Raw genomic sequence first — 26,238 nt, forward strand, 5'->3', positions numbered from 1 at the left:
AGCCAACATTCTCGCTTCCACTTCATCCGCGGCCGCTCGCACGGGTGCTTTCCTCTACGGTACCAATCAAAAAGACAGTAGTCACTACGATGAGACGAAATGGATTTTGGAATTTATTAACATTTTCAAAAAGGGTATTATTAATAATCTCGTCATACTAGTGCATGTTGTTGCACCACGGGTGTTTTGTATCCATTGAGCAAAGACAGGTTGTAATTGTATAGCATTATCTGAAAACATATCTTGTAGGCGCCCTAAAGCGCTCATAGTATCATTAGGAATATACAAACGGATCCCTTTGAAAATATTATGTGAGTTTAAAAATTTTTAATGAACACACCTCATTTGTAGCCTCTATACAATACTAATATTTCTATCAAGCATAAGTTCTATTACAAGTCATCGATGTATTTCCCCCTTTTTTGGATGCCTTGTTTAGTATGTCGGATTATACTGACTATTTCAGTTAGATAGATTAATTTGTACATCAAATAGTACTAACTAAATTGTCAGGCATTTAGTACTGAGTTGGACTAAATGTGTGACATCCCACATTACCCAAAGGAGTGGATCATGTAAGCCTTATATGTATATTCCCATATCTACCTAACATGAGACCTTTTGGGAGCTCACTGGTTTTGGGTTCCGTAGGAACTCAAAAGTTAAGCGAGTTTGCCTGAGAGCAATCTCAGGATGGGTGACCTACTAGGAAGTTCTCGTGTGAGTTCCCATAAACAAAACCGTGAGGGCATGGTCGGGGCCCAAAGCGGACAATATCATGCTACGGTGGAGTTGAGCCCGAGATGTGGTGGGGCCTATGCCGAGATGTGACAATTTGGTATAACAGCCTAACCTTGGCCGCGCGTGTGCTGATGAGGACGTTGGGCCCCTAAGGGGGGTAGATTGTGACATCCCACATTGCCCATGGGAGTGGATCCTGTAAACCTTATATGTATATTCTCCATCTCTACCTAGCGCGATGCCTTTTGGGAGCTCACTGGCTTCAGGTTTCGTAGGAACTCCGAAGTAAAGCGAGTTCGCACGAGAGCAATCCCAGAATGGGTGACCCACTGGGAAGTTCTAGTGTGAGTTCCCAGAAACAAAACCGTGAGAGCGTGGTCGGGGCCCAAAGCGGATAATATCGTGCTACGATGGAGTCAAGCCCGAGATGTAGTGAGGGCCAGGGCGGGGATGTGACAAAATGACTGATCATTTTATATTGTCGGATAAGAACTGAACTAGAGTCTCACTTAACCTAATTGTGATGACCGTTTATGTACTTAGTTCTAATTTAACATTTTTAGACGAGTCTCACTTAACCAATTTTTAACCAATTTACTTCTTGAAAATGTTAGTCACTGTCAATTTTATTGTGAACTTTTATTTCGACCAATTAACCCTTGATATTTATAAATAGCCAATTACTTCCATGTTGTTAGATTACTCAACATTTCATCCAATTTTTATTCGTCATGTGGACAACACTTGAATGTCACTTTGTTGTACTTTAGATGAGTTGTTGCTATTAGACCTATATGAGTTTGAGGGAAAGTAGAATTGGTTTGCGGTGGTGGGTTTTAGTGAGAGGCAAAATTTACCTTTTTAAGTGGCTCACATGTTGTCTACGTGTTAAACATAAACGAACTAATAGATGAAAATTTTGAATATCTGCAACTGAGGAAAAAATGAACTATTTATATAAGTTTAGGGGATAATTGGCTAACTTAAAAATTTAGGAAAATAATTGTAATAATCTACAAATTTAAAGAGTAAATGAGCAAAAACCTCCAATTAAAAACCAGATCACCTTTTAAGCAATACCAGCAGAGAAAACCGAAAATTAATTTATGAAAATTGATGGATGAAAAGACTTACCCGTAAGAATGTTAGTTAGTGTGTTTTTTTAAATTTTTTTTTTTAACAAATAATATTATCTATATTAAGAGAGTGTGCTAAATTTTACAATGGGTTAACAGTAATGTGGTTTAAATTTACTTTTAGCGAGAATCAAATTCAAGACCTCTAAACATATAAATGAATAAAAATATCATTAAACTGTAGTCCTAAGTGTCAGTGCAATTAAATCTTGAGCAATGCTGCTGGTAGATCATAAATCCTTTTCTTAAATCCAAAATTGACAAACCCGTCCCATTCATGTCAGATTTGAAATAAATATGTATTACCCATAAAAATTGAAATTTGCCCCTACAACCAATCACATAAATAATTGGGCATTTAGCAAGAGTAAAAAAGCAACTAAAAATAGACCCACATTTCAAATTTGATAATATTAATGTTTCATGGAACAAAAACATGAATTTGGATGAAATAAGTAAAAAATAATTTGGATGCAAATACCGCATTAGCGAAAAATAATCATCTCTAGATACATTGTTGGTGTTTCGATCTCCCTCCATTCTTCTTATCTTTAATAATTAATTAATTATTTAACTCACTAATGATATCGCTCTACTAAATAAAAGAAAAACAACATCAAGTGATTCTGTGATAAGGACGCGGATTACGTCTCAAAAAAAGAAAAATATGGAAGGTTTCGAATTCAATACTCTGAACTGGTGAGTCTACTTGATTGTGTCTACGGACAGAGTAAAATTCTCCATAACTTTTCTAGATTTAGAAATGGTGGATAACGATAGTTGCTACTAGTTGTTCTTCTAATAAAAATAACAAAAATAAAAAAATTAACGAAAAAATTGAATAAATTAGTCAAGTAACTGCATAAATAATATGCCTGTCTGTCTGAGAAAATAAAAAAGGAAAAATGAAGAAAGAAGATGGAAGTATTAGGTGGAAATTGAAATGATTTCAATCGGGCAACATTGAATAAAAGTCGTCTCCCTCCAGCACTCACAGACGGCTTTTCTGAAATTTCCTCTCAGTCCACCTTCCTTCTCTCTCTAGAAAACCAGCCTATGCAATTCAGATCAAACCCATTTTTCCGATTTTGCAATTGGAGAAGCTGCTGATCTTCCCCAACAGTGTTCAATTTCTGCTGCTCCTTAGATCCAACTCAGGACCCAGAAGAATCTCGGTGGGGTTTGGGGGAGCTCAGGAGTGGTGGCTCTTTCTCTGTGCGCGTATCGCTAGGGCTGGATCTGAGCAGCCATGGCGTTGTCAGGCATGCGAGGCCTCTCTGTTTTCATCAGCGACGTTCGGAATTGCCAGAACAAAGAGCAGGAGAGGCTTCGGGTCGATAAGGAGCTTGGGAATGTCCGTACACGCTTCAAAAACGAAAAGGTTTGTCATTAGGTTTAGGGTTTTCGCTTTTCGAATGTGTTGTTGCGTTGCGAATTCGTTCTTGTTAAAGTTTGGGGATTGGGGGGATGAGTGAAGTTTTTGATCCAGGCCGTGGTGGACTTGGTTCATTGCTTGAATTAGGGATTTAGGTTTTTTCTGGGTGTTTGTTTGGCTGCTGGGAAAGTCTGAGGAATGAAGGGAAAGCTTAAATTTTGCAATTTTGGGTAGGAAACTCAAATTTTGCAATTTTGGGTTTGTGGAACGGAAATGGTGAAGTGAGCTTGAGGTTGATTTCGAATTCCAAAATAAAGGATACATAGTTTTTACGATTGTCGCCGTTGCTAAGAATTTGGTGGCATCAGCCTTTCTCTTTTTGACTTTCAAGCTTATTTAGAAATGGCTTTGTTGTGGACTGTTTATGCGGGAGGAGCAATAGAAATGACTTTCAAGCTTATTTACAAATTTAAATTTTGTACTGCATGTTGATGGGCTTCAAATGATACGCATGAAATACCCAGAGGCGTTTGCCTTCACTTGCTTTGCATTTAGATGAATATCATTAAACCTGATGAATTTTTAGTTAATGTTCACCTAGTTATGTATTGCTATCTGATAGTTTTTGAAATATTGAACTGAGTTCTTGTTAGGAGAGGGAATAAGATGGGAGGTGAACTCTAGTCTGTGCCTAGGGAGATTGGAGAACACATGGGATACTCTTGATGTTTGGTGGCATTCCTTCACCTAAAACGTGTCAGTGTTCCCTCATTTTAATTCTATTATTTGCAGTTCTAGAGGTCGCACAGCATCCATTTTGAAAATTTCAAGTTGGATTGAAATTCATCCATTCAATAACATATACCTAGCTCTTATGCTGAATTTAAGATTCAGTTCGTAATCACATTTTGGTACTTCTGTGATTAGAACATGAATTGTTTGTATCCATTGAACTGAACTTCATGGCTGACTAAATCTTTTACCTGTCGGCAAATATAAGGGGTTTAAAAGTAGGTAAACGTCACCGTCATTTTAAACTACTATCATGGTAAATGGATGTTTCATTATAGACATTTTTCCTTAGAAGGGGTATGCCAGAAGCTAGGTATATTTGTATTAAGTCGGAAATATAAATATTTTTATTAAAACTTAATCTTTCCTGTGTTGAAGGTAAAATGTTGTCTGTATGTTGTCAGACCCAAAGGTTCAAAGAAATGTGAGGCACCATGGGGTTGGTATTGGACAAGGTTACCGCTGTACATGGGCTACCATTTTTTAATATTTAATTTTAGGGAATATGATTGTCTACTCTTAGAAAGTGTCATGTGTCCACGTCTTCTTCCATAATACAATCCCTGATCTTCATTCTTCCTTTCTATATAGTATCTTGTCTTAGATTCTATTGAAGTTCATTTGCATCACCAAAGTCAGGTAGGTTAATTTATCTGTTATTCTTTTTTATATGGGTGATATGATAGTGGGGGCATTTACTGTCTTATTTCTTCTTATTGGGTTGTTTACTATATTCAAAATCGTGGTTCGATATTGACTATGGTTGAAGCGGTGGTGATTTGTTGTTGTCCTTTTCTAATATTTCTGCACATTCACGTTATATGTTATTTGACACCACCACCCAAGTGATTGAACTAGCCTGGTAGGATTAGTATTTTTGTTGGGTCAACAAGCAATTAATTTCTCTACATATTTTCAACTTACCCTAGACTGATGTATCACCTGTGGATTTTAGGTTTGGTGTAATTATATTGAGTCATTTTTGAGCTCATGAAAATTTGAAACATTTTTCCATCTTCTGGTGCTTTCTCTATGGTGTCAATCAAACGTTATTATTATGTGTTTGGGCACAAGTATTTTGTACTGCCTTGTTGACGATTTCTGTTAGCTATTATTGGTGATGCTGTTCTAGCTCCCTGTACACCCTTATTTTGTCAATGGCATGCGTTTTTGGTGGGAGGAAGAAGAGTAAGGATTAAGGGAGATGTTGTGCGATGACTGTTTTGGGTAATTTGGTTGGAGGATATAGGAGGATGTTTGAACAGTGTGATGACTGTGTTTTGGGTAATTTGGTTGGAGGACATAGGAGGATGTTTGATACTTTTGGGGAAGAGGAGCTGAAGATTAAGTTTGCTTTTTTGGGTACTGTTATGGGGTTTGGTTTCTTCAGAGTTTTGGGGAGTTTTTTTCTTATGAGATTTTCTCTGGCTCAGACGGTTGCTGTTATTTAGGTGGATTAGTGCTGTTTTTAAATTTTTTTTTGTACAAGTTTGTTGGATTTTCGGATCTGTATATGGTGGATATCTTGTCCTCTGCATTGTACTTTTTTTCATTTTATTTACTCTTGTTTCTTATAAAATTGTGCCAAACTATACTTCTCTTGTCAATGATCATGAGATTTGACATTAATTATCTTGTGCTCTGATTTGTACCTTTTTATATTTTAATTCAATATTATTCTAAAAAAAATAGCAAATACATTGTTCTCTTTTGCCTTCTCTGTCTCTCTCATTAATGATTTTGACATTAGTTATCTTGCAACATAAGGTCCTCGCTTTGGTTAGATTCTGTGGACATAGATCAATACTGTAACTTAGTATCTTACACAATCTTTCCTTTTCCTTTTTCTTAATTGGTGGAGGTCTATTTCCTTATGAAAATTTTCTTACGCTTTATTACTCAATACTGTATCTCATTTTTTACTGCTTGCTCACACTATTTAGCTACAAAAAGGGTGACTGGTTAATGAAAATTCTCTTTAATTCTATCAACAGGGTTTAACACCTTATGAAAAGAAGAAATATGTCTGGAAAATGCTTTACATTTATATGCTGGGCTACGATGTGGATTTTGGGCACATGGAAGCAGTTTCTCTAATATCTGCGCCTAAGTATCCAGAAAAGCAGGTGATACATTCTTTTCATATCAACCAGAAAATGACTAGCACTACTTTTCCACTTTCCTTGCATGTATGGAAATATAGCTTGCAAGTCTAGGAAGTAAACACATCCTCTTCGTTTTCTTCTTGTATATCAACCAATGGAAATAGTGATTGACATGTACATCTCAGGGTCACCATTTGTCATTCAGATACCAAGTAGATCTGGTATATGAATTGGAGGTGGTATGAATTTTTGGGTTAACTTTATGAACACCAAGTGGGTTAACTTTGTGAACACGACGCTGCTCAAAGTTCACCAGCTGACCTGAACTCCTGCATCCAGTTTTATACTTACAAGAATACAGTTTTTTTTATTTTTTATTTATTTTTATTTTTATTTTTTTATATATGTTTCTTTTCTTTTGCATACATTTTTTTATAAATAGAAACTTAAAAAAGCACAATTTTCTTCTCATGTGATTATTTTCAATGATAGTAAGCTAAAGATATAATTCTATTATATTGCTTTATGTTAAAAAAAAGTTGATTTCACACTCTAATTGACTTTCAATTGTGTGAACATTAATTGCAGGTTGGGTACATTGTAACAGCATGCTTGCTCAATGAGAACCATGATTTTCTGAGATTAGCGATAAATACTGTGCGCAATGACATCATTGGTCGGAATGAGACTTTCCAATGTTTGGCATTGACTATGGTATGGCCATAGAAATTCTGTTAGGTGTTCAAAACATAGTATTTAACCTTGTTTTGAAATTGTAAGTTATAATGATGAGATATGATCTTATCTTCTGTTTGTCTTCCATAATTATATGATTTTATGTTATGTCAATATTAAATAAGTTTTGTTGAGTAATATTGTGGTTTGATATACCTGGGATATCTTGAATATTTGTTTGGATAAGCTTTTTTTTTTTTTTTCCTGAACCTGTTGCTTCCATGCTGTCTTTTGTTTGTCTTATTATTCTTGTGTCCCTAATGTACCAGTCAATGTTTCATGTGTATTCTACTCTGTAGGTTGGGAATATTGGTGGGCGAGAATTTGCGGAGTCATTAGCACCTGATGTTCAAAAGTTACTTGTAAGGGGCAATGGATTTTTTATGCTTGGTTGAGATTAATAGAAAATGATTCTGTTGACGAAGTGTTTTTTATTCAGATTTCTAGCAGCTACAGACCACTTGTGAGAAAAAAAGCTGCACTATGTCTATTGCGCTTGTATAGAAAAAATCCTGATGTTGTCAATGTAGATGGCTGGTATGTGAACATATGATTTTCTTCACTACAGGATTTATTCCCAATACTATTGCCTTCTGTGCTTATTTGATGGGTTTTCTCCTTTTCTAATTGTTTTAGGGCTGACCGGATGGCACAACTTTTAGATGAACGTGATCTTGGTGTTTTAACATCATCTATGAGCCTTCTTGTTGCCCTTGTATCAAACCACTATGATGCTTACTGGAGTTCTCTTCCAAAATGTGTTAAAATATTAGAACGACTAGCTAGGAACCAGGATATTCCACAAGAGTACACCTACTATGGGATCCCATCTCCTTGGCTTCAGGTTCGTAATATATACATTTTTGTTTTGTTTTATTTGTCAGTCTTCTTTGCATATACCGGATATCATATAAAATCAGCCACCTATCCTTTTTCCCTATGAAATAGTTTCATCCTGTCAAATCTATTTTATTAAAACAATTGCAGCTACATCTGCTTTGTCTATTTTCTGTGCCATTTTCTTCACTTGTTTTTGAAGCTTCCACCAATTAAAGTGGACATTGTCATTTTATTCTTGCATGGGTCAGAGTACCATATACCCAGCACCCTTGCTACATAGATTATAACTCAACCAGCCTTATAACTTTATTAGCTTAAGCTTATAGAGCATTCTAATCAAAGAAAAATTTGGCAGATGTGGCACCATTTTTTCCTCTTTGGATTTAAATGTAGTTTTCTACACAAAGGCTTTTTCTGGGGTTCAAAACTTCGACAAGGTTGAGTTATCTTTAAGTGGCATTGGCCAGCACTGAGAGCCTTGATAATATCTTCATTTTCTTGCTGTGCCTGGATGACTTAGTAAGGCTGAGTCTTTATCATTTAACTTTCTTGGATAGTCACTACAGCCCATAAGGCTTGGCTTAGGCAGTGCAGGGGTGAAATGGTGAGCTGGAATGTAATGCATTCTGTAGTTTGTAGCATTTGGTGCATGTAAACGACTTTGTGTTAGACTTATAAATTTTTTTGTTAGGACAGGTCAAGACAATGAGGGCTCTTCAGTATTTTCCGACCGTCGAAGATCCAAATACCAGAAGATCATTATTTGAGGTTCATTTTCTGTCAAGAACTTATTATCAATTGTGGTGGTATATTTTTTTGCATCTATAAAACGTTGTACTGTTGATTTCAGGTCTTACAGCGGATTTTGATGGGTACTGATGTTGTGAAAAATGTTAATAAGAACAATGCATCACATGCTGTTCTCTTTGAAGCCCTCGCTCTAGTAAGCTTTCTGCAGTACTTTTTATGTATGATTTCGGTATTTAGGCACCATTTATTGAGAATTTCCTTTTAATTTATGTGTGCAGAAGTTGTACTTGCATATAAGTACACCTATGTGGCTGACCATTTTTAATACCTTAGTAATTCCTGTATTTCTTCTGGTTGCTTTGGCATGATTTCCACTAAAATCACGTTTTTGTGCTGTGAGTGAAAGCAACAAAATATGGTCTCTGTGTGTACAGCCATACATATATAAAGCATATACATTTTGCAGACATGCGTGGAATCATATGAACAGTTTCCCTTGTAATTTTGTAAAAATGACTAGGTTGTTTAAGTGAAAGTGGTATCCTCTGGATTTTTCCTCCTGCCCACTTCTTTGAAGGTTAATCAATATTTTTTAAATGTTTATAAATTTGGGTTTGTGCAGTCATCCAAGATTGTGACACTTGTAATTAAATAAGTTTGGAAAATTTTCTTTGCTAGCTGTCTCTGGAACTCTGTTTTCTTTTCTCCAGAGCACATAAACACAAATTTTTTTCATCTATTCTTTTTTAAAGGCAAGTGATTCTTATGTACTTTGCGTTATAATTGCCCAATTTTAGGTCATGCATCTTGATGCTGAAAAGGAGATGATGTCTCAGTGTGTTGCCCTTCTTGGAAAATTTATTGCTGTCCGAGAACCAAATATCCGATATCTTGGTTTGGTAAGTGGTGAAAACACTTATGGTTTCATAATCCTTATTAAACAAAGTTATCAATTGATAAATAACATATTTTTTCATTCATTTTAATGCAAACCTTGACTGAAGAAAACAAAGGAAACTGTGACTATAGCTTAGAAGAGTAAACATGTTACTGCTGGATATGTGTATGATTTAAAGTCACATTGCTTGTGTAGGAAAATATGACCCGCATGTTAATGGTTACTGATGTGCAAGATATCATCAAGAGGCATCAGGCTCAGATCATCACCTCATTGAAGGATCCAGACATCAGGTTACAACTGTTTGACTGTTTGGTTACTTGCTGAACATGTTAGATATCTGGAATTTGTTTTTCTATAAAAAACAGCATTTGTTTGTTTTTCTTATTGTACTTGCTCTTATTTTAGTGCTTCCTTTTTCTATATCTTAAACCATTTTTGCTTACTGACATTGAATTATATGCTCAGTATACGTAGGCGTGCTCTTGACTTGCTTTATGGTATGTGTGATGTTTCAAATGCAAAGGATATAGTCGAAGAATTATTGCAGGTACATCAAATGCTGGGTGTGTTCGAGTTGGTTTTACAGGATTTTGGTAGATTGTCTCTTGTTCATGTTAGCACACATTTATTTTCTCTGAATTTCATCTGCATTCAGTATCTTAGCACAGCCGATTTTGCCATGCGTGAAGAATTGTCTCTTAAGGCTGCCATTCTTGCAGAAAAGTTTGCCCCTGATCTTTCTTGGTAAGAGTCGATCTTATTTTATTCCAATTCTTTTGAAAAACATGGTCCTCCTCTGAAAGAAATATGATATTGGACATATACGCGCTTGAAGAAATCTGAAAACAGGCCTATGATTCTGAGTTGTTAAGCAACTGTAGTGGGGGATAAAATTACTAAAATAGCCAATGTGATGTAGAACCTGGTAGACAACTAACAGTGAAAAACAAAGAGAAAATGAATGGATAGTTGGATACGTAGGGAATAATAGACGAAGTGACAGAGAAGCGTGAGGTTCATAACGTGTGTAGTGACTCTTGTTTTAAATTAAACACATGTTTTGCTTATAAGGATACATGATATATGTAGGTTGCCGTTATAAGAGAGGTGATTTTTCATGACCTTTTGAAAATGTTTAGTCTTGTTTTTGTTCTGCCTGTATTTTCTATTTCCGTTTTTGGTTTGACATATCTGTGGCTCATTATGTGACATTTTACTTTGAAACTACATTTACTATTTTCATCAAGGTCTAGTACAAAATTTACCAAAGATGTGAGTGTGACTGAATGGTGAAAACAGATCAATTTACCTAGCTTCTTTATTTCTGTCCTACGCTGTATTCTACTTAGCTACTCGGATTAGTTAGGGTAAGGGTTTATTGAGTTTATTTACACATGCTCACTCGCGCGTGCACATGCATATGTTTGAAAAGTTAGTTTCAGTCAATTTTTTGATTGGGTGGTTTTGTCTGTGAGGGAATTAACTGTGTGGAATTCTGTTATTTAGTTCTAGTCTTCTGGATCATTCTGTGCATCTCTTTTGTTATTTGTGGACTCTTGAAGTAATAATGTATTATGGGAATTAAACCTTTATCAATTTTTTGCATAATGATGTTGTACAGGTATGTAGATGTGATTCTTCAATTAATTGACAAGGCTGGAGATTTTGTTAGTGACGATATATGGTTTCGTGTTGTGCAATTTGTTACAAATAACGAAGACTTACAGGTTAGAGTGCTTTGGTGCAATTTAATTGATGGATACGTTCATTTTAGTAACTATTACTGACATGGTATGCATTTGATCAGCCTTATGCAGCAGCAAAAGCTAGGGAGTATCTTGACAAACCTGCTATACATGAGACTATGGTTAAGGTGCGTGTAGACTATGATTTGATTTTCCATACAAGCTTTAATTTAATCTGAAAGAGATTATTGTATGCTGGATTATGTAGCATGTTCTCTTGTAAGACTTGTGTTGACAAAATGCCACATTGACATTCTGGCCAAAATCAACATGATCGATGGCCCAAATCCAGAGTATAGGATAGGAAAAGAATATTTTCTGGCATGAGAGAGAGAGAGAGAGAGAGAGAGAGAGAGAGAGAGAGATCCGAGATCCGTTGCCATTAAATGATTTCATTAGAGCCCATGATCCATATGTAGAGCATGATTGTTTATTAGCTTACATAACATAAGGAGGTTAGAATTGGCTTTGCTATTAGTTTCTTTAGAGATTTCATTGGCATGATGTCATATGCCTTGCTTCCAATAGGTAGTAAGTAAGGTCACTACTTATCCCACTGATGTTGTACCTTTTGGACTTATATTTCTGTAATAAATAAAGAATGTCTTATATAAAAATAATAGAAAGATAAGGTGCTCGAGAATTGTAAGATCACTCTTAATGGAGATTCTCATTATGTTGATATGTTCCAAAAAGAGTCCTATGGTTTTGGGTTCTAGGTTGTGAATTCTAAAGTCTTGGGGCAGAATATATCTTTACACGTATGATATTCAAGAGTATCATTTCAATTTCAACTTGCCTCAATCTTTAGCGTTCATTCTTTCTCTTGCCTATTTTTTGACCAAATTTAACCATCTAAATAAAATAAATCTCTTGATTTGTTTGGAATGAATACACATACAACAGGTCAGTGCATATATCATCGGAGAATTTGGCCACCTTTTGGCCAGACGCCCTGGGTGCAGTCCAAAGGAATTATTTACCGTCATACATGAGAAGCTTCCTGCTGTAACGTAAGTGGAACTTAAACCTCTCTGTTTCTTATTCTTGCTAAATCCAGTTAGCATTTCCGTATATATCTTACAGATTGTATGATGTATTTGCAGGACATCTACTATACCTATTCTTCTTTCAACATATGCTAAGATCTTTATGCACACTCAACCTCCAGACCAGGAACTGCAGAATCAGATCTGGTCAATATTCAACAAGTGAGATTGTCTTCTGTACTTCTACTTTCATGAATTGGTTCTTTTCTGTTAATCAAATTCTGTGTTTTTCTTTATCGCTTGGTTTACTTATGCAATATTCAACAAGTGGGGTTGTCATTTGCGTCTTTACTTTCGTGAATTGGTTCTCTTCTGTTATTAAATTTTATGTTTTTCTTTAGCTCACAATTTCTTCCTTTCAGATATGAGAGTTGCATTGATGTTGAGATACAACAAAGAGCTGCTGAATACCTTGCCTTAAGTAGGAGAGGTGCAGATCTGGTGGATATTTTGGCTGAAATGCCTAAATTTCCTGAGCGGCAGGTACATTTGTTTTGCACTTTCCTTCAGAGGATCGGTCAGTTCACAACACTATCAATTCTTGGAAATTATTGAAACAAACTCTTAATATAAATTTTTTTTTTGTTTAATATGTAGTCTGCATTGATCAAGAAGGCTGAAGATACAGAGGTTGATACAGCAGAACAAAGTGCTATCAAGTTGCGGGCCCAGCAACAAACATCAAGTGCTTTGGTTGTGACCGACCAACGCCCTGCTAATGGGACCTCGCCTGTCAACCAGCTCGGTCTTGTCAAGATGCCCAGCATGAGCAGTAACGCGGTTAGTATTGTATTTTCTTTTCAATAACGATTCTGATCTTTTCTTTCATTCTGTGTATTTGGGGTATGCATGTTGTCGTTTCACATACAAATATTATATCTTATTTTGATTGAACATTGATGCATGTTTGGGTATTGTCACAGGATCACAATTCAACTGACCAAGGGTCGTCTCAGGAAAATGGTACTTTGAGTAAAGTTGATCCTCAGCCACCTTCAGCAGATCTCCTTGGTGATCTCTTGGGTCCCCTGGCTATTGAAGGCCGTCCTGCTACTGCTGGTCAGCCGCAGCAGACTGTAACCCCTGGATTAGGAAGCGATCCAAATGCAGTGGATGCTTCAGCAATTGTGCCTGTTGGCGAGGAGCAAAATTCTGTTCAGGTACTTTCTGTAGACGTTGTATGCAATCATTGCTGGGTGCTGTATTTCTTCTAAGTTCTAAGATGTAGGTGGAACCTGAAAGAGTTCCAAATGCAGTGTATTCTGCTCTCTAAATTGGACTGTCAATCAGATATTGATGCTTTATACTGGTTAATTGGTATTTTCTGTTTTTAGAAGTAATGGTGTTTTTTGAGTAGCTTAATATGCTAACTATTAGATATATGTGTTTGCCTTTGTTTTTTTTTTTTTTTTTTTGGTCAGTTATACTTATTTTCTAATATGTGTTAACAAATTTTATAATTCTTAAATGCAGCCAATAGGAAATATTGCTGAAAGATTTCATGCTCTCTGCTTGAAAGATAGTGGTGTTCTATACGAAGATCCTAATATTCAGGTTTTCCCCCAAATTATAACCATATTTTCTTGTTTATGGATGTGATAGTTTCCATTTTTTCTTTGAGATAATGAAAATTCAGCAAGGCCTTATTAGGCTTATATTGACATTCTTGTGATGTTATTCCAGATTGGAGTTAAATCCGAGTGGCGGCTACATCAAGGATTTCTTGTTCTTTTCTTGGGAAACAAAAATACTTCACCACTTGTGTCAGTTCAGGCTATAATATTGCCTCCCTCTCATTTGAAAATGGAGCTCTCACTAGTACCGGATACTATTCCTCCCAGGGCACAGGTAATAAATGTTACCCTTATAATTAAGCTTTGGTGGTTGATCTTTCTCCCTCTCTCATATTTATTAGCTTTGTGTATTTCTATTTCTTTTTGTTTTGTTGTGTAGGTACAATGCCCGCTTGAAGTTGTGAATCTCAGACCTAGCAGGGATGTAGCGGTTCTTGACTTTTCCTACAAGTTTGGTAACAATATGGTACTTACTCTAAAATTCTTGTGTTTTTATCGTGCAATGAAGCAGAAAATAGGTCATATTTGTGGCTTCAGATACTTATAGTAACCCTTTTGTAGGTCAATGTCAAACTTCGCCTCCCAGCTGTCCTAAGTAAATTTCTTCAGCCTATTCCGGTGTCTACTGAAGAGTTCTTTCCCCAGTGGAGATCACTATCGGGGCCACCTCTGAAGCTTCAAGAAGTGGTATGTGTGTTAAGAATTTGTCACATTTGTGATTTTTGTGTTGAAGAAGAAATTCCTTTTATGGGTTAAAACTAATTGACAACCATTTATATTGAGTCATTGACAAAGTAAATTTCTAATGACATGAGCGCTTATTAGTCTCATTCATTCAGCTTTTGCGGAATAATTCATAGACTTGTATAGTGTAAGTTGTGCCCTCTATAAATTGATTGACGATTTCATTACCATCAAACTCTGATGGGAAGGTTGTGCTGATATTTTGTAATCTACTGGAAAGCGGGATGTTAGAACCTGTTAAGTGTTACACGTATCAGAATAATAAACACATACTAACCAGTTTGTAGTAAAGTTTTAGCATTGTTCAAGCAGCTTATTGCTAGCCCCAGGTCGAGGTTAAATTGTTATACATTGGCTAGCTTCTGTATTTGGCATGTGGTGATATTGTCCAGTAAACGATGCAGGTTAGAGGTGTCAAACCAATGCCACTTGTAGAAATGGCGAATCTACTTAACAGTTTCCGGTTGATGGTTTGTCCAGCGCTTGTAAGTTCCCTTCTTATGTTTTAAATTTTCCTTGCAAGTCTGCCAGTTATTTAAGGTGGTCACTAATGTATTCTCTATTTTAGGATCCAAATCCAAATAATCTTGTTGCAAGTACAACATTTTACTCAGAAAATACACGGGCCATGCTTTGCTTGGTAAGAGCTATATGTTTGTTTCCAGGACTTCAGACTTTAATTGGTGGTATTACGGCACAGCCGAACCCCCAATTGTCGGTTTATTATTATAGATAACAATATGTTTCTTGAAAATGATTCTTTAGAATTGTAACAGGCCGCTCATTCTTTAGCTTGTTTTACTCTCCTCAGGTTAGAATAGAAACAGATCCAGCAGACAGAACACAGTTGCGTATGACAGTTGCTTCAGGGGACCCTACATTAACGCTTGAGTATGTATTGTTAACCTTAAAATTTTCTGACTTGGAAGTTGGAAGATAGAATCCTCTGACCTCCGAATGATGTGCAGGTTGAAGGAGTTCATCAAGGAACAATTAGTTTTCATGCCTCCAGCCCCTCATGCACCTGGACCAATGCCGCCAGCACCTCCGGTAGCTCAACCAACCAGCCCGGTTGCAGCATTAACAGATCCCGGGGCTATGCTGGCCGGCCTGCTGTGATGTGTGAGGATTTGTTCATTATACACTCGTAAATCTGATTTATACAACCTGCCCAGTGGCCTCTCCCGCGCAAAGTTGAAGAGGTGGACAAACAAAATCCCGATGCAAGGGCTGACGGAATTGAGGTGTGAGCTAATTTGTGCGGGCGGCTTAGGTGTTTGAGTGGATCTCTCCACGGGCGGTTGGTCGGGGTTTTTAGATTTTTTTTTCTGTACAATACAATTGTGCGTACGTGAGAAATTTTCGCGGTTTTGGGGTGAGGGTGTTTTTACATATCTTGCTCGTTTCACATTTTACAGATCTTCCCAGTGTCTGTCAGTGGATTGGCTTCTGTAGTTAAATGATGAAGTAGATTAGTTGTAATTGCTTGTATTTGTTTGTTGATGCATGACCATAATCTTTCTTCTCAGTAATACAAATTATTGGGTTGATCTGCAGTGTGTGATATGTGTTGCCCCTTTGGGTACAAAATGTTTACACTAAAGGGTGCGGGAATAAATTCCCTCCATGTGACGCCCTATTAGCCATTCTGCCCTAATGTTTCCGTGTGCCATAATATCCCTCGAATAATCTACAACTCTAGTTCTCAGGATCCATGAACAATCTCCAGAATTCCATTGACTCCTTGTATAGCCGTCATGGTTTTTATCTATTTATAAAGTGAGAATTTTCAACATATTGCATAACCAACACTTGAATTACCAGAACCTCAAAAGTTAGCAAAGAATGGAACACAAAAAATTACGTAGACGGATTAAAAATTCATTCCATGAGCATTACAAAGCCATGCGAGGGGGATTAGCAAAACCATACTCAGAAGGTGTCATTTGTAAATTTCTCGTACATGCCTTTCTAATTTTAGTGATCCATTTCTTGCAACTCGAGCTCAATTCCTTGGAATTTGAAAATCCTTTTACCGAAATGTAGACAGATTCTATCCCTTTGGAAATGTGTCCAAACTAAATAGCATCATTAAATCGGTGAAGACACAATTCAAAGTTAATGTTTGACGGGTTGAAGAGTATCACGGATACATTACGCTCGTGACTTGAGTCCAGAATATATAGACTCATAGACTTAGCGTACACACTGAAAAATCTCCTGTGTTCTCACACCACTTATTATACTAAGCGTCGCTTGAGGTACCGGATTACATTTCAGAAAAACACAATAACTTGCACGGGAAGTCACTCATTGGCACAAGCAACATTCCACAACATAAAAAATACTCCTCATTACGACATGATTTCATAACATGAAAAATTGTGGTCTGAATTTCATTTACACAAGCAATTCAATCAGATAAGCCCCAAAAACCTGCTTATCGTCTGAACTCTTTGTTCAGACCCAAAAAATACGAAGGCAGTGAAACAATAACTCCCCATTTTCTGGTTACGGAAAAATTGGACACTTTACAGTAGAGCTCCAAACCCCCTACTAATTAACATTGAGGTGCCCAACCATTTTTTAATTGGGAAGTCACAATTCAGCTTCCCAAACTTCTCAATGTAACTGAATGTGCTAGAGGCTCAGAAACGCCGGTGGGAAGTAAAGAGAACTGAAATTTCCACATTTGATGTCTCGCCTTCTCATAAATCAAAAAATTTAACAACCATCAAGAGTCATTACCTTGCAACTTCTCGTCCAGGAGATCTCCCTCCGAAACAAAGCTTGAAGCCTTAGAAGGATGGCAAAAACAGCTACCGCCACTCTCTGCACTGGCCACACTTCCAGCTTCCATTCGCCAATGATGATTCAATCCAAGGAGAACACTCACTGTGTATCAATAGCCCACAGTTCTGGCAGGAAAGATTGGGTGATGGTTCTTGAAGTGAACATACCTGACATTGCATCATCTCAACAGCAGACTTTACTTCATCACTGAAAGTAGCCATGTTATATTGATCAGGGCCTCCATCCTGGAAAACTGTATATTGGTTTTCCAGATTTCCCGATTCGTCTACAAGTGCTTGGAATCCATCAAACTGGTCACCATCATCAGGTGCCAGCAACTCATTGATAGTGAAGACAGTTTGCGGTTCCATATTCTCGTAGTTTAGATCTTCATAGTCATGCACCGTCTCACCTTCAACTCCATTCATGGAGTTATCCCATCCAACATGGGATGGTGCGAAGGCCATAGAATTTGACAGGTAATTCGTTTCACCATGTGTAGATATTCCAGGATGAGATATGTTACTCTCATGAAAGCCATCTACATCCTCTTCACGCTTAATACCCCTCCTCACTGGTAATTTCCTAGGCCCCGGCTCAGCAGTATTCCATTGAGCATTAACTTCCGAATCGTACTCTGTAACTAACTCGACTTTAGCAAGAGAAAAGAGAAGAGGATCACCATCCTGCATGGGCACTTCCTCCATGGGAAATATTGGAGTAGCAGGTTCGCAGACTTTAGAATCAGATATGGAAAAGGTTGCAGAATCAGAGTCTTCTCCAACTGTTTCTTGCTTTGGACGCCTAGTGTGAACCTTCTTGTTCTCTTGCGTCTTTATGTTTGTAGGATCAGTGTAAGGACACACAGGTGATTTTATCCTCCGACACTTGCAACACTTGAAACCAGCCACTTCAGAAATCTTTGACTCGTCAAGCTCAACAGCTTCAGCATGGTACCAATCTGCATCACCACAAACACAATCAATCTTAGACACACACACACACAGAGGTGGTACGAGAGAGAGAGAGAGAGAGAGAGAGAGAGAGAGAGAGAGAGAGAGAGAGGAGAGAGTGCCAAAAATTCCACTTGTGGGAGCACACTTACTTTTGCAAGTTTCGCAGCATATATACATCAGATCTGACTGATATGCCATATGGCACAGGTGGCAAACAGGATACAACCCATGCACTTCTGAACCATCTGCAAGAAGTATATTATTAAGCCGGAAATCAGTGTCAGTTTCCGGGCCCCCCTTCTTCTTCCATATAATACCCCAGGAACGAATGCCGTGACGATTTTTTGCTGCCAAAGCAGAGTCTGAAGTTGCCTGTTTCTTCTCAGAACGAGTCCCCTGCCCTCTGACATGTGTTACTGGTTGATTGTAGTTTTTAGGCCTTGCAACACTGGTGACTGTCATGGGAGTTCGATATTCCTGCATTTGCAAGTGCAAAGGACTAGTTGGAGACTCCTTCAAGTTTTCATTTTTAATGAGAGCCTTTGCATGGTAGCACTGCTTGCAAGTGATCAAAAACTCAACTTCTTCATTTGTAGAAACTGTTGAACTTATGGTACAGTCCTCATGACAATAACCTGACAAAAATAAAGAAGAAATTGCAAACATTGATGAATAAATTTTACACCTTTAAGATGTTGGTATTTGATCATATAGTTAGCAAATCGTGCATTTTAAAAAAAGTTGGTAGTTACTTAACCACTCATGCATAATTCACATTTTTAAGAGATTCCTAATTAAAACACTGCACTAGTAAAGGCCAAAAGAAGGTTCGTCAATGTACCTTGACAGGCACTGCACTTGACTGCATTCCTGAATTACAACAGAGAAATGATGACTCAGTTTTTGACATAGCAGTATAGACAACTTAACAATTGAAAAGAATAAATTGTATGAAGTAATTACCGCATTAAAACATTCAGTTGACATGAAGAGCAGGAACACAAGTCCAGATTATCTCTCTTACACACAAGATAGAAAAATATATCCCTGCGGGGAACCTTCCACTGCTCTTTCTGTAACTTGCGGAACATATTCAAAGGCTGCTCAGCTGATGGCAAAAGAGCTTTGCCCACCCTTTCTTCATATTCTTTAATCAAATACAAAGGAATGCGCAGTTCAGGAAACCAAAACTTGTTATATCCATCTTGACTTTCCTCTATTTCAATGATACTCTTCATTACACGGTTAGGCAGATGCTTTTGACCACCGAAATCAACCCCATATATGTTACTGTTCTTCACAAATTTTTTATCACATATATTTGCATTTCTAAAAACAGAAGCTTCTGTCTCCACACCCTTCCCATCAGGGACGTTCTGCTCAGGACGAACAAGATCACTCCATCTCAGGTGACAATCCAAATATCTGACCTGGGGAAATATTACAGTTGAAATTTCTTATCAACAACATACCTCATGAGGTAACTTATATCTTGTTTGGATGTGCTTTTACAATGACTAAAAGCGTTTTTGATGAAAATGTTTTTATAACCAATCTTTAGTAAAGATGAAAGTAAATGCTGAAAAAGCACTTAAAATGCTTCCTGGAAGAAGTACATAACTGGCGATTCTTGTAGAAAGCACTTTAAGTGCTTTTGGAACCCAAAATCATTTCTTCTAAAAGCACTTTCAGTCATTTTAAAAGCACATCCAAACGAGCCCTTAATATGCGGCCAGGCCAAGAGATATATAAAGAAAGTGAGAGGGGTGAACAGAGCAAGGAATTTAGGTATTTGCAAGTAAATAACAAACCTGAAGCGCAAGCTGTGGTGCATTCTTACTCATTTCAACTGCAGCCCTCCATACTGATTGTCTGCTTCTTTTAGGAATCTCAGAACCATCAGCATAAGATATACCAGAAATTTTCTTCCAACCACCTAATGGACCACAAAAAACCCATTAGTACACATCCCTACCCCTCCCAACAGCGCTGGAAATGAAAACCTTCAATAGTTCAAAGATATCATACGGGGAAAAACAGATAGTTTTGCAGAAAGACAAAGACAGAAGTTACCTTGGCGAGCTGCTTTTTTAACCAAAGAACGAGATAAAATTGCTCTCTGAAATATAAGCTTTGATAGCTTCCCACCTAGCCACCAGACAAAACTCTGGTCATGGCAATCATCATCTTTATCATCATGAATTGCATTCTGCTTCCTGCCCCTTCTGTTTGGTCCGCGTTTTTGTGTTGTACCAACAGAGCAAGTTGGACTTTGAATCATGGATGAATCAACCAACCAATCATCCACAAGCTTTATCCACTCCCCAGACAGAGCAATGGTTCGTATATTTGCCTCAAGCTGCAGATAAGAGACGGATCATCCATCAGAACATATACATAGACATGAAAATATATATCACAAAATAATTCACCCATTTATAGGATTATAAGGCTAATAAACCACAGGTCGCAATTTAGGGGAGAACCTACCCAGGCATCTTATGGAACTTTGAGTAACACATACACACACACACACTGTTGCTATAAATATTGTTTAAAAAAACTAACAAAAAGCAGAAGTAGGCACTATACTGCAACCAAAGTAGTAGAAAAATACAAGAGGCTTATTTCACTAAAATCTTCCGGTGCAGATTCAGCAGCATAACTAAAACGTTTTCACAAATGCTAGAATAGTAAAGTGATTGCACTTGTATTGCACTGATTCCTACTAAATTTGTATAACTTGGCTGGCATTGGTCTCTCTCACATCTCTCTAATCCTTACTGGCCAGGTAAAAAAGAAAAAAATCTTATATATGACCAAACGAATGAAAATGATCAATGAAATTGAAAATTTAATTGGCAAACTTCTTCAAAGTTAATTGCATAATTGCCAATTAGTAAGAATTTCAAAATCTCATGCTTTCAGTATATCTACTGAACTTAAAAGTTCAGATTGAAACTCAAACCAGGTCGCAAAAGTTAGACATAAATGGAAATAATTGTCCCTATAATCCTGCAACAAATTTTCCTATTAAGTCATTTAAAATTGGTCCTCTGATTTCAGTAGTCCATTTAATCTATCCAAATTCATTTTAGGCGTCACTTGTCAGTAATTGACATAAGAAGCTAATGATGAGGGGCATATCATAAACAGTACCATTGGGTTTCATGTGGTGAAGCTCATGGAGGATAGAAACTAAGGCCCCTTTCACTAACCGCTACTGCCTAGTAGAAAAGTACTGGACCAATTAAAATCTACACAAAAAAACCAGACACTAGGATATTAAAAACTTACTTCAAGCAATAGCGCTTTTATTGCACTGAAAGTTGATCCTTGATAAATTTGTTTGCGCCACTGGTTTCTATAATTTTCATTGACAAATGGTCCAGTTACTAGGCCACGTAAACTCTCCTCCATGTACAATACATATGTTGCAATGCTTACAATATTCCCCTCCCCATTCTTTATAGGATGCAGGCTGGCAAGGGTCTTCATAGTACCTTTGGTGGCACTCAAAGCAGCATGATTTAGCATACATCCTCTCTTGCTTGAAACTGAAGCCTTACAAGAAAGACACCAACCACACCTCTCCCTTGGAACCTCCACAAGCTTCTTTTCAGAACTTGGCCAAAAGAAACGTGAGGCTGTTAATGAGAAGGCTTTTGTTTGCAATGAAATGTTTGCAGATGCGGCTTTCCTGGGATTGCCTAAAGCATGACTATCTGAGACTCGAGTTTCTTCTGATGATATTGCAGCAAGTTTGGAAGCAGCAGATGCAGCAAACTCCCCGTGCATATAGTAATTTATGTATGCCTGAGGTTTATAAAAAGCCCCCATGCATGCATGCTCATTGTGACAGTTGTTGATGTTCCCTGAGGTGCATGTACTACGAGGTATTGCAACTGAGATTTGGTGGGTCAGATGAGATGGATCAGCCAGCTGGGTACCAGTAGCAGTTGGTACAGAGAATTCCATTTTCTGCCTTGTACGTATCTTGATAATCAAAGGCCGGCGCTCCTGTGGTGTACTGACCCCATTGCTCTGAGAATTAGGAAGGTCAACTTGAATCTTATCAGAGGCATTGAGAGATGAAGCTGCCATGTAACCTAAGTTGGTTTCACTTACACTAGTCACATGATTCTCAGCCTTAATCGGAGCTGTAACTGTATGATTTTCCTTGCCAAGCAAAGGAAGTGACTGCATAGAAGATTTTGCACCTTCCTTTGTATTTTCCAATGGAATTTCTGTTTCAGTCGCTTGTGGACGAGAGAAGACACTTTCTGGGATACTCCAATATTGTAAAATTGCCTTGCAGACCTCTGAGTATAAAGCTGTATGTTGGCCAGATGAATGTAAAACTTTAAGGGCTTTTGGAATGTCATTCTGATTGTAATATCTAATACATGGTTCTGTGTTGATAGTTGCCTTGAGCCTGCAAAAATCATGCCAGGAGATTAAAAACCGGATAGGTTGAATGACATTCCAAATGAATGAGTAGACATTAAGAGCAAGACATACAGACAGAACTAAAGAAAAAAATCAAAGTCTGAGGCAGAGATGGAGGCATGTCCACAAACCAATAAGAATGATTTTTTTTGGAAAAAAGGGTTCATCAGTAATTAAAATACATAGCAAACACAACAATGGGGGAACTAAAAACCAAAGATGTTGATAACATACACCAGTAAGTGGTTGCAAGTACCCATGAAGATGTGCTCGTAGGAATCGATGCCAAATATTTGTGCTCCTTTAACGGATGTTCCCATTGTAATTGTTGGCCCAATCTTATTAATTGTGCACTCAGGACAATACCAGGACCCTTCCGGTATAGACAATTTCATAACACCTATACACCTTGTGTGATAAGCAGAAGGACACCCATCACAGCAAAGCAAGGTTCCATCCATACCACAAAGCCGACATTCATCAGAGTTACGATCTACATCATCCACATCCTCTTTCACACCTTTGGAACTAAATGAATTTGCATTACCAGATGCCCGATTAATTTCCACCTCTTCTCTGTCCTTCCAGGCAGAAGTTTTGGAATATCTCGGATGGACTCTTCTTGGCCCACTTACAAGAGGATTAGTCACTTCTGCATCACAATCTATTCCGACTTCCGATTCTTCGCGCATGTCTAATTCATCTCTCAGATCCTTAGCATCTAAGACATCATCGCAAAGGATTTGCAAAATAATTAACTTTCTACCAACTGATAATAGATAATACTCCTTGTCCATAACCTCATTATAAAAGCCTTTCCACTCAGGTCCTTTTGCATATCCCATAATTGTCAAATACTGGACCAAGTAAACAGGCCAAGTCAATGTATCAATCAAGTTCCAATCAATGCACCTGCAAATAAATTGTAAACATAATCCTAAAAGTTTAGTAATGGAATGGTAAATACAAACATCAGATATATCTATATAGAATAATAATTTACTGCAATTATTTTTCTGTTTGTAAAACATAGTACAAGAAGGGAAACTCGGTTAACACCATATGCTGTATGCACTTGAAGCTAATGTGGCTCCTTCAATATAATGATATTGTAAAAGATCCAATCATCTAATGCACTGAGAGTTGTATGTATATGTACCTCAAACACTTTTGTGCTACCTCTGAGCCATCAGATGAGAGTGTTTCAAGATGACCCCGCAAGGCACGCAGCAAAGCAACATGAATTGCATCCAACAGTGTGTTTGGAGCAATGCAATTAAGCGAACCCACAAAATCATCCAATGTAAATGGGTTCAAGAACAGGGAGATGCTAAATGATCGCAAGAAACCATACACGGAGAAAAGATGTGAAACATATTGCTCTGGCACGCCTATGGTTCCTGAAGAAGGCGGCAACTGTGGCGGTGGGACAGACAGTGGCTCATCACCAAAACCCATATCCTTATCCTCTGCATACTCACTCGAATCACTAGACGAATCATCACCATCTTCAATTTGAATCTCATCACTTTTGATCTTTACTCCACCACTCAACTCACCCAATGCAGGTGAATCAATCCTCTCCACCTCATGGGCTGATTTTGTCACATTCTTATCCAACCCAGCTGCAGTTTCCCTACTCAATTTCAACACCAAATCATCTAACTTCTTCCTCCTAACGCTCAAACCAGTGTCAAGATCATCATCACGAACAAGGATGCTACGAATCTCGCCACTCACCAAGTCCTCGCAATCGCCATCTTCGTAATTAACTCTGTACAACCCGGCATCGTAATACACAACTCTCCCAAGAAAAACCCCACTCCTCCCGAAGTCTTTCAACACATATCTACCCACCAACACAATCGACCTTGTCTCAACAACCCGTTTCTTAGCTTCAGGACCCGATTTCCGGTCCTTTTCATCCTCCGCTTTACGCTTCCTAGGGCGACCCCTTTTTTTAACTACCGGATTGTCCATTTAGCCAATCCGATCGGATTCCAACCCGAAATCAAGCCGCCACAAAAACCCTAAGCTTTTTACCCAAAATTAAAGCCCCTCCCCTATCCCTAAGCAGTAAGATATGGATAATACTTCATCTAAAATGCTGCAAAATCCAGGTGGCTTCGGGCAGATCCTGTCGTACCAAAATACAAAAACAATCGAGAAGTGAATCTAAAATTGTTCGAACTAAATTCCAATAAAAATAGCATTCAGATTCAAAAAATTGTGCTATTTTTTTTGTGCTTCTGATTGAGAAAGGGAATAAATATATATGTGCAACTGCGGTACCTAGTTAGGGTTTGATAACCGCCATTAGAGACGCCTCTGGGAGCTTTGCGAGAGAAAGAGAGAGCGCCACACAGAGAGGGAATAGAGAGAGAGAGAGAGAGAGAGAAGCCCTATTGGGAGAAAACAACTGCCTCTCCCCCCTTATCCCTGCCCGAGTTAAATTGTCACGCGTGCGGGATATCCATGACTCGGAACTCAGTTTCTTCACGAGTCGCCAGTTTGAACTCGGACGAGTTGGGGTTATTTAAATTTTTCGTGGCGCAAATTATTGCGGCGCATGTTTACCAAAATTGAAACAAATAAGCATCGGCAGGTTTTTTTTTTTTTTTTTTTTGTGCTGCGGCTCTGTGATACTCTGCGGGCCCACTTTTTTATAACAAGCGTGAGATCCATTTTTCCATTTAGGACATTTTCTTATAGTTTATAGCATTTGGTTATTAATAGAGATATTTCTTTTTATTTGTAAGTGAAATTTCTTATATTCGATTCTCACTAAACACGAACTTGAACACATTATTGCTAGCTCATTGTGAGGCTAAGACCTCTCACAATGGGCTAGCATTTTGTCATTTTAGACCAGGGGTTGTTGGAATGTTGAAATTTTTTATAAGAATTTATAGAACTGAGGGTATTTAATCAAAATTTTAAAGGAGTTATATAAGTTGTAGAATTTTGAATGTGTCTGTAGATATCGAAATTTCGGTGAAATGAATGTTGACCAATAATTAAAATTTCAACGCTCATGTGTCACATAAATTTTACACGTAGCGTGTGACTCAACGAAAAAATTGAAATAAATCGGAAAAGTCATCAAACAGGACATGTGTCAACACCTGGCTGAAATGATTTATTTCATCTGATTATTTAAATCCAAAAATCAAGTTTTGGAATTCTATAAATAGGAAGCCAAGGCATTCACTTTGGGAATGAATGGATATCACACCAAAACTTTGAAGCTTTGAAACTCTAAAGCTCTTAAGCAAATCCCGAAGGATCAAGAAAGCTCTCTTCGTTCTTCATCAAATCCTCTTTCAAGATCAAACCCGGACGACCCTTGAAGAACTTCCACCAACTTAAGATCAAGCCCCGACGGCCCTTGAAGAAAGTGTTCATCGTTCATCATCCGTTCATCCTAAGATCAAGCCCCAACAGTTCTTTGGATCAACAACATCAACAAATCCACACATCCAACCGTTCTTCAAGATCAAGCCCAAAAGCCCTTGAAGATCCGTTCATCATCGTTCTTCAAGATCAACCCTAA

General features: G+C 37.7%; 2 protein-coding genes across 2 annotated transcripts; one reads left to right on the forward strand and one right to left on the reverse strand.

Moving 5' to 3' along the window:
- Positions 1 to 2,716: 2,716 nt before the first annotated feature.
- LOC137742256 (AP-2 complex subunit alpha-2) lies at positions 2,717 to 16,043 on the forward strand. Its single transcript, XM_068482074.2, has 27 exons — positions 2,717 to 3,258; positions 6,039 to 6,170; positions 6,738 to 6,863; positions 7,184 to 7,246; positions 7,324 to 7,421; positions 7,521 to 7,728; positions 8,421 to 8,492; positions 8,575 to 8,667; positions 9,272 to 9,373; positions 9,568 to 9,665; positions 9,841 to 9,922; positions 10,031 to 10,119; positions 10,997 to 11,102; positions 11,183 to 11,248; positions 12,027 to 12,133; positions 12,227 to 12,331; positions 12,532 to 12,652; positions 12,767 to 12,949; positions 13,093 to 13,329; positions 13,643 to 13,723; positions 13,853 to 14,017; positions 14,123 to 14,209; positions 14,305 to 14,430; positions 14,892 to 14,972; positions 15,056 to 15,127; positions 15,299 to 15,378; positions 15,456 to 16,043. Exons 1-27 carry the CDS (start codon positions 3,127 to 3,129, stop codon positions 15,604 to 15,606), a joined length of 3,063 nt encoding a protein of 1,020 aa, XP_068338175.2. The 5' UTR covers positions 2,717 to 3,126; the 3' UTR covers positions 15,607 to 16,043.
- Positions 16,044 to 16,825: 782 nt separating this feature from the next.
- On the reverse strand, positions 16,826 to 25,204 carry LOC137742255 (DDT domain-containing protein PTM). Its single transcript, XM_088679345.1, has 10 exons — positions 24,978 to 25,204; positions 23,845 to 24,822; positions 22,920 to 23,597; positions 21,534 to 22,671; positions 20,310 to 20,595; positions 20,048 to 20,172; positions 19,200 to 19,666; positions 19,078 to 19,106; positions 18,386 to 18,871; positions 16,826 to 18,241 (listed from the first exon to the last, which is right to left on the reverse strand). The coding sequence occupies exons 2-10, from the start codon at positions 24,663 to 24,665 to the stop codon at positions 17,307 to 17,309; spliced, it is 4,965 nt and encodes a 1,654-aa protein (XP_088535471.1). The 5' UTR covers positions 24,666 to 24,822; positions 24,978 to 25,204; the 3' UTR covers positions 16,826 to 17,306.
- Between the last annotated feature and the right edge of the window lie 1,034 nt (positions 25,205 to 26,238).

Source organism: Pyrus communis, chromosome 11 (genome assembly GCF_041283825.1).
Source record: "Pyrus communis isolate YQ-2024b chromosome 11, ASM4128382v1, whole genome shotgun sequence".
NCBI lineage: Eukaryota > Viridiplantae > Streptophyta > Magnoliopsida > Rosales > Rosaceae > Pyrus > Pyrus communis.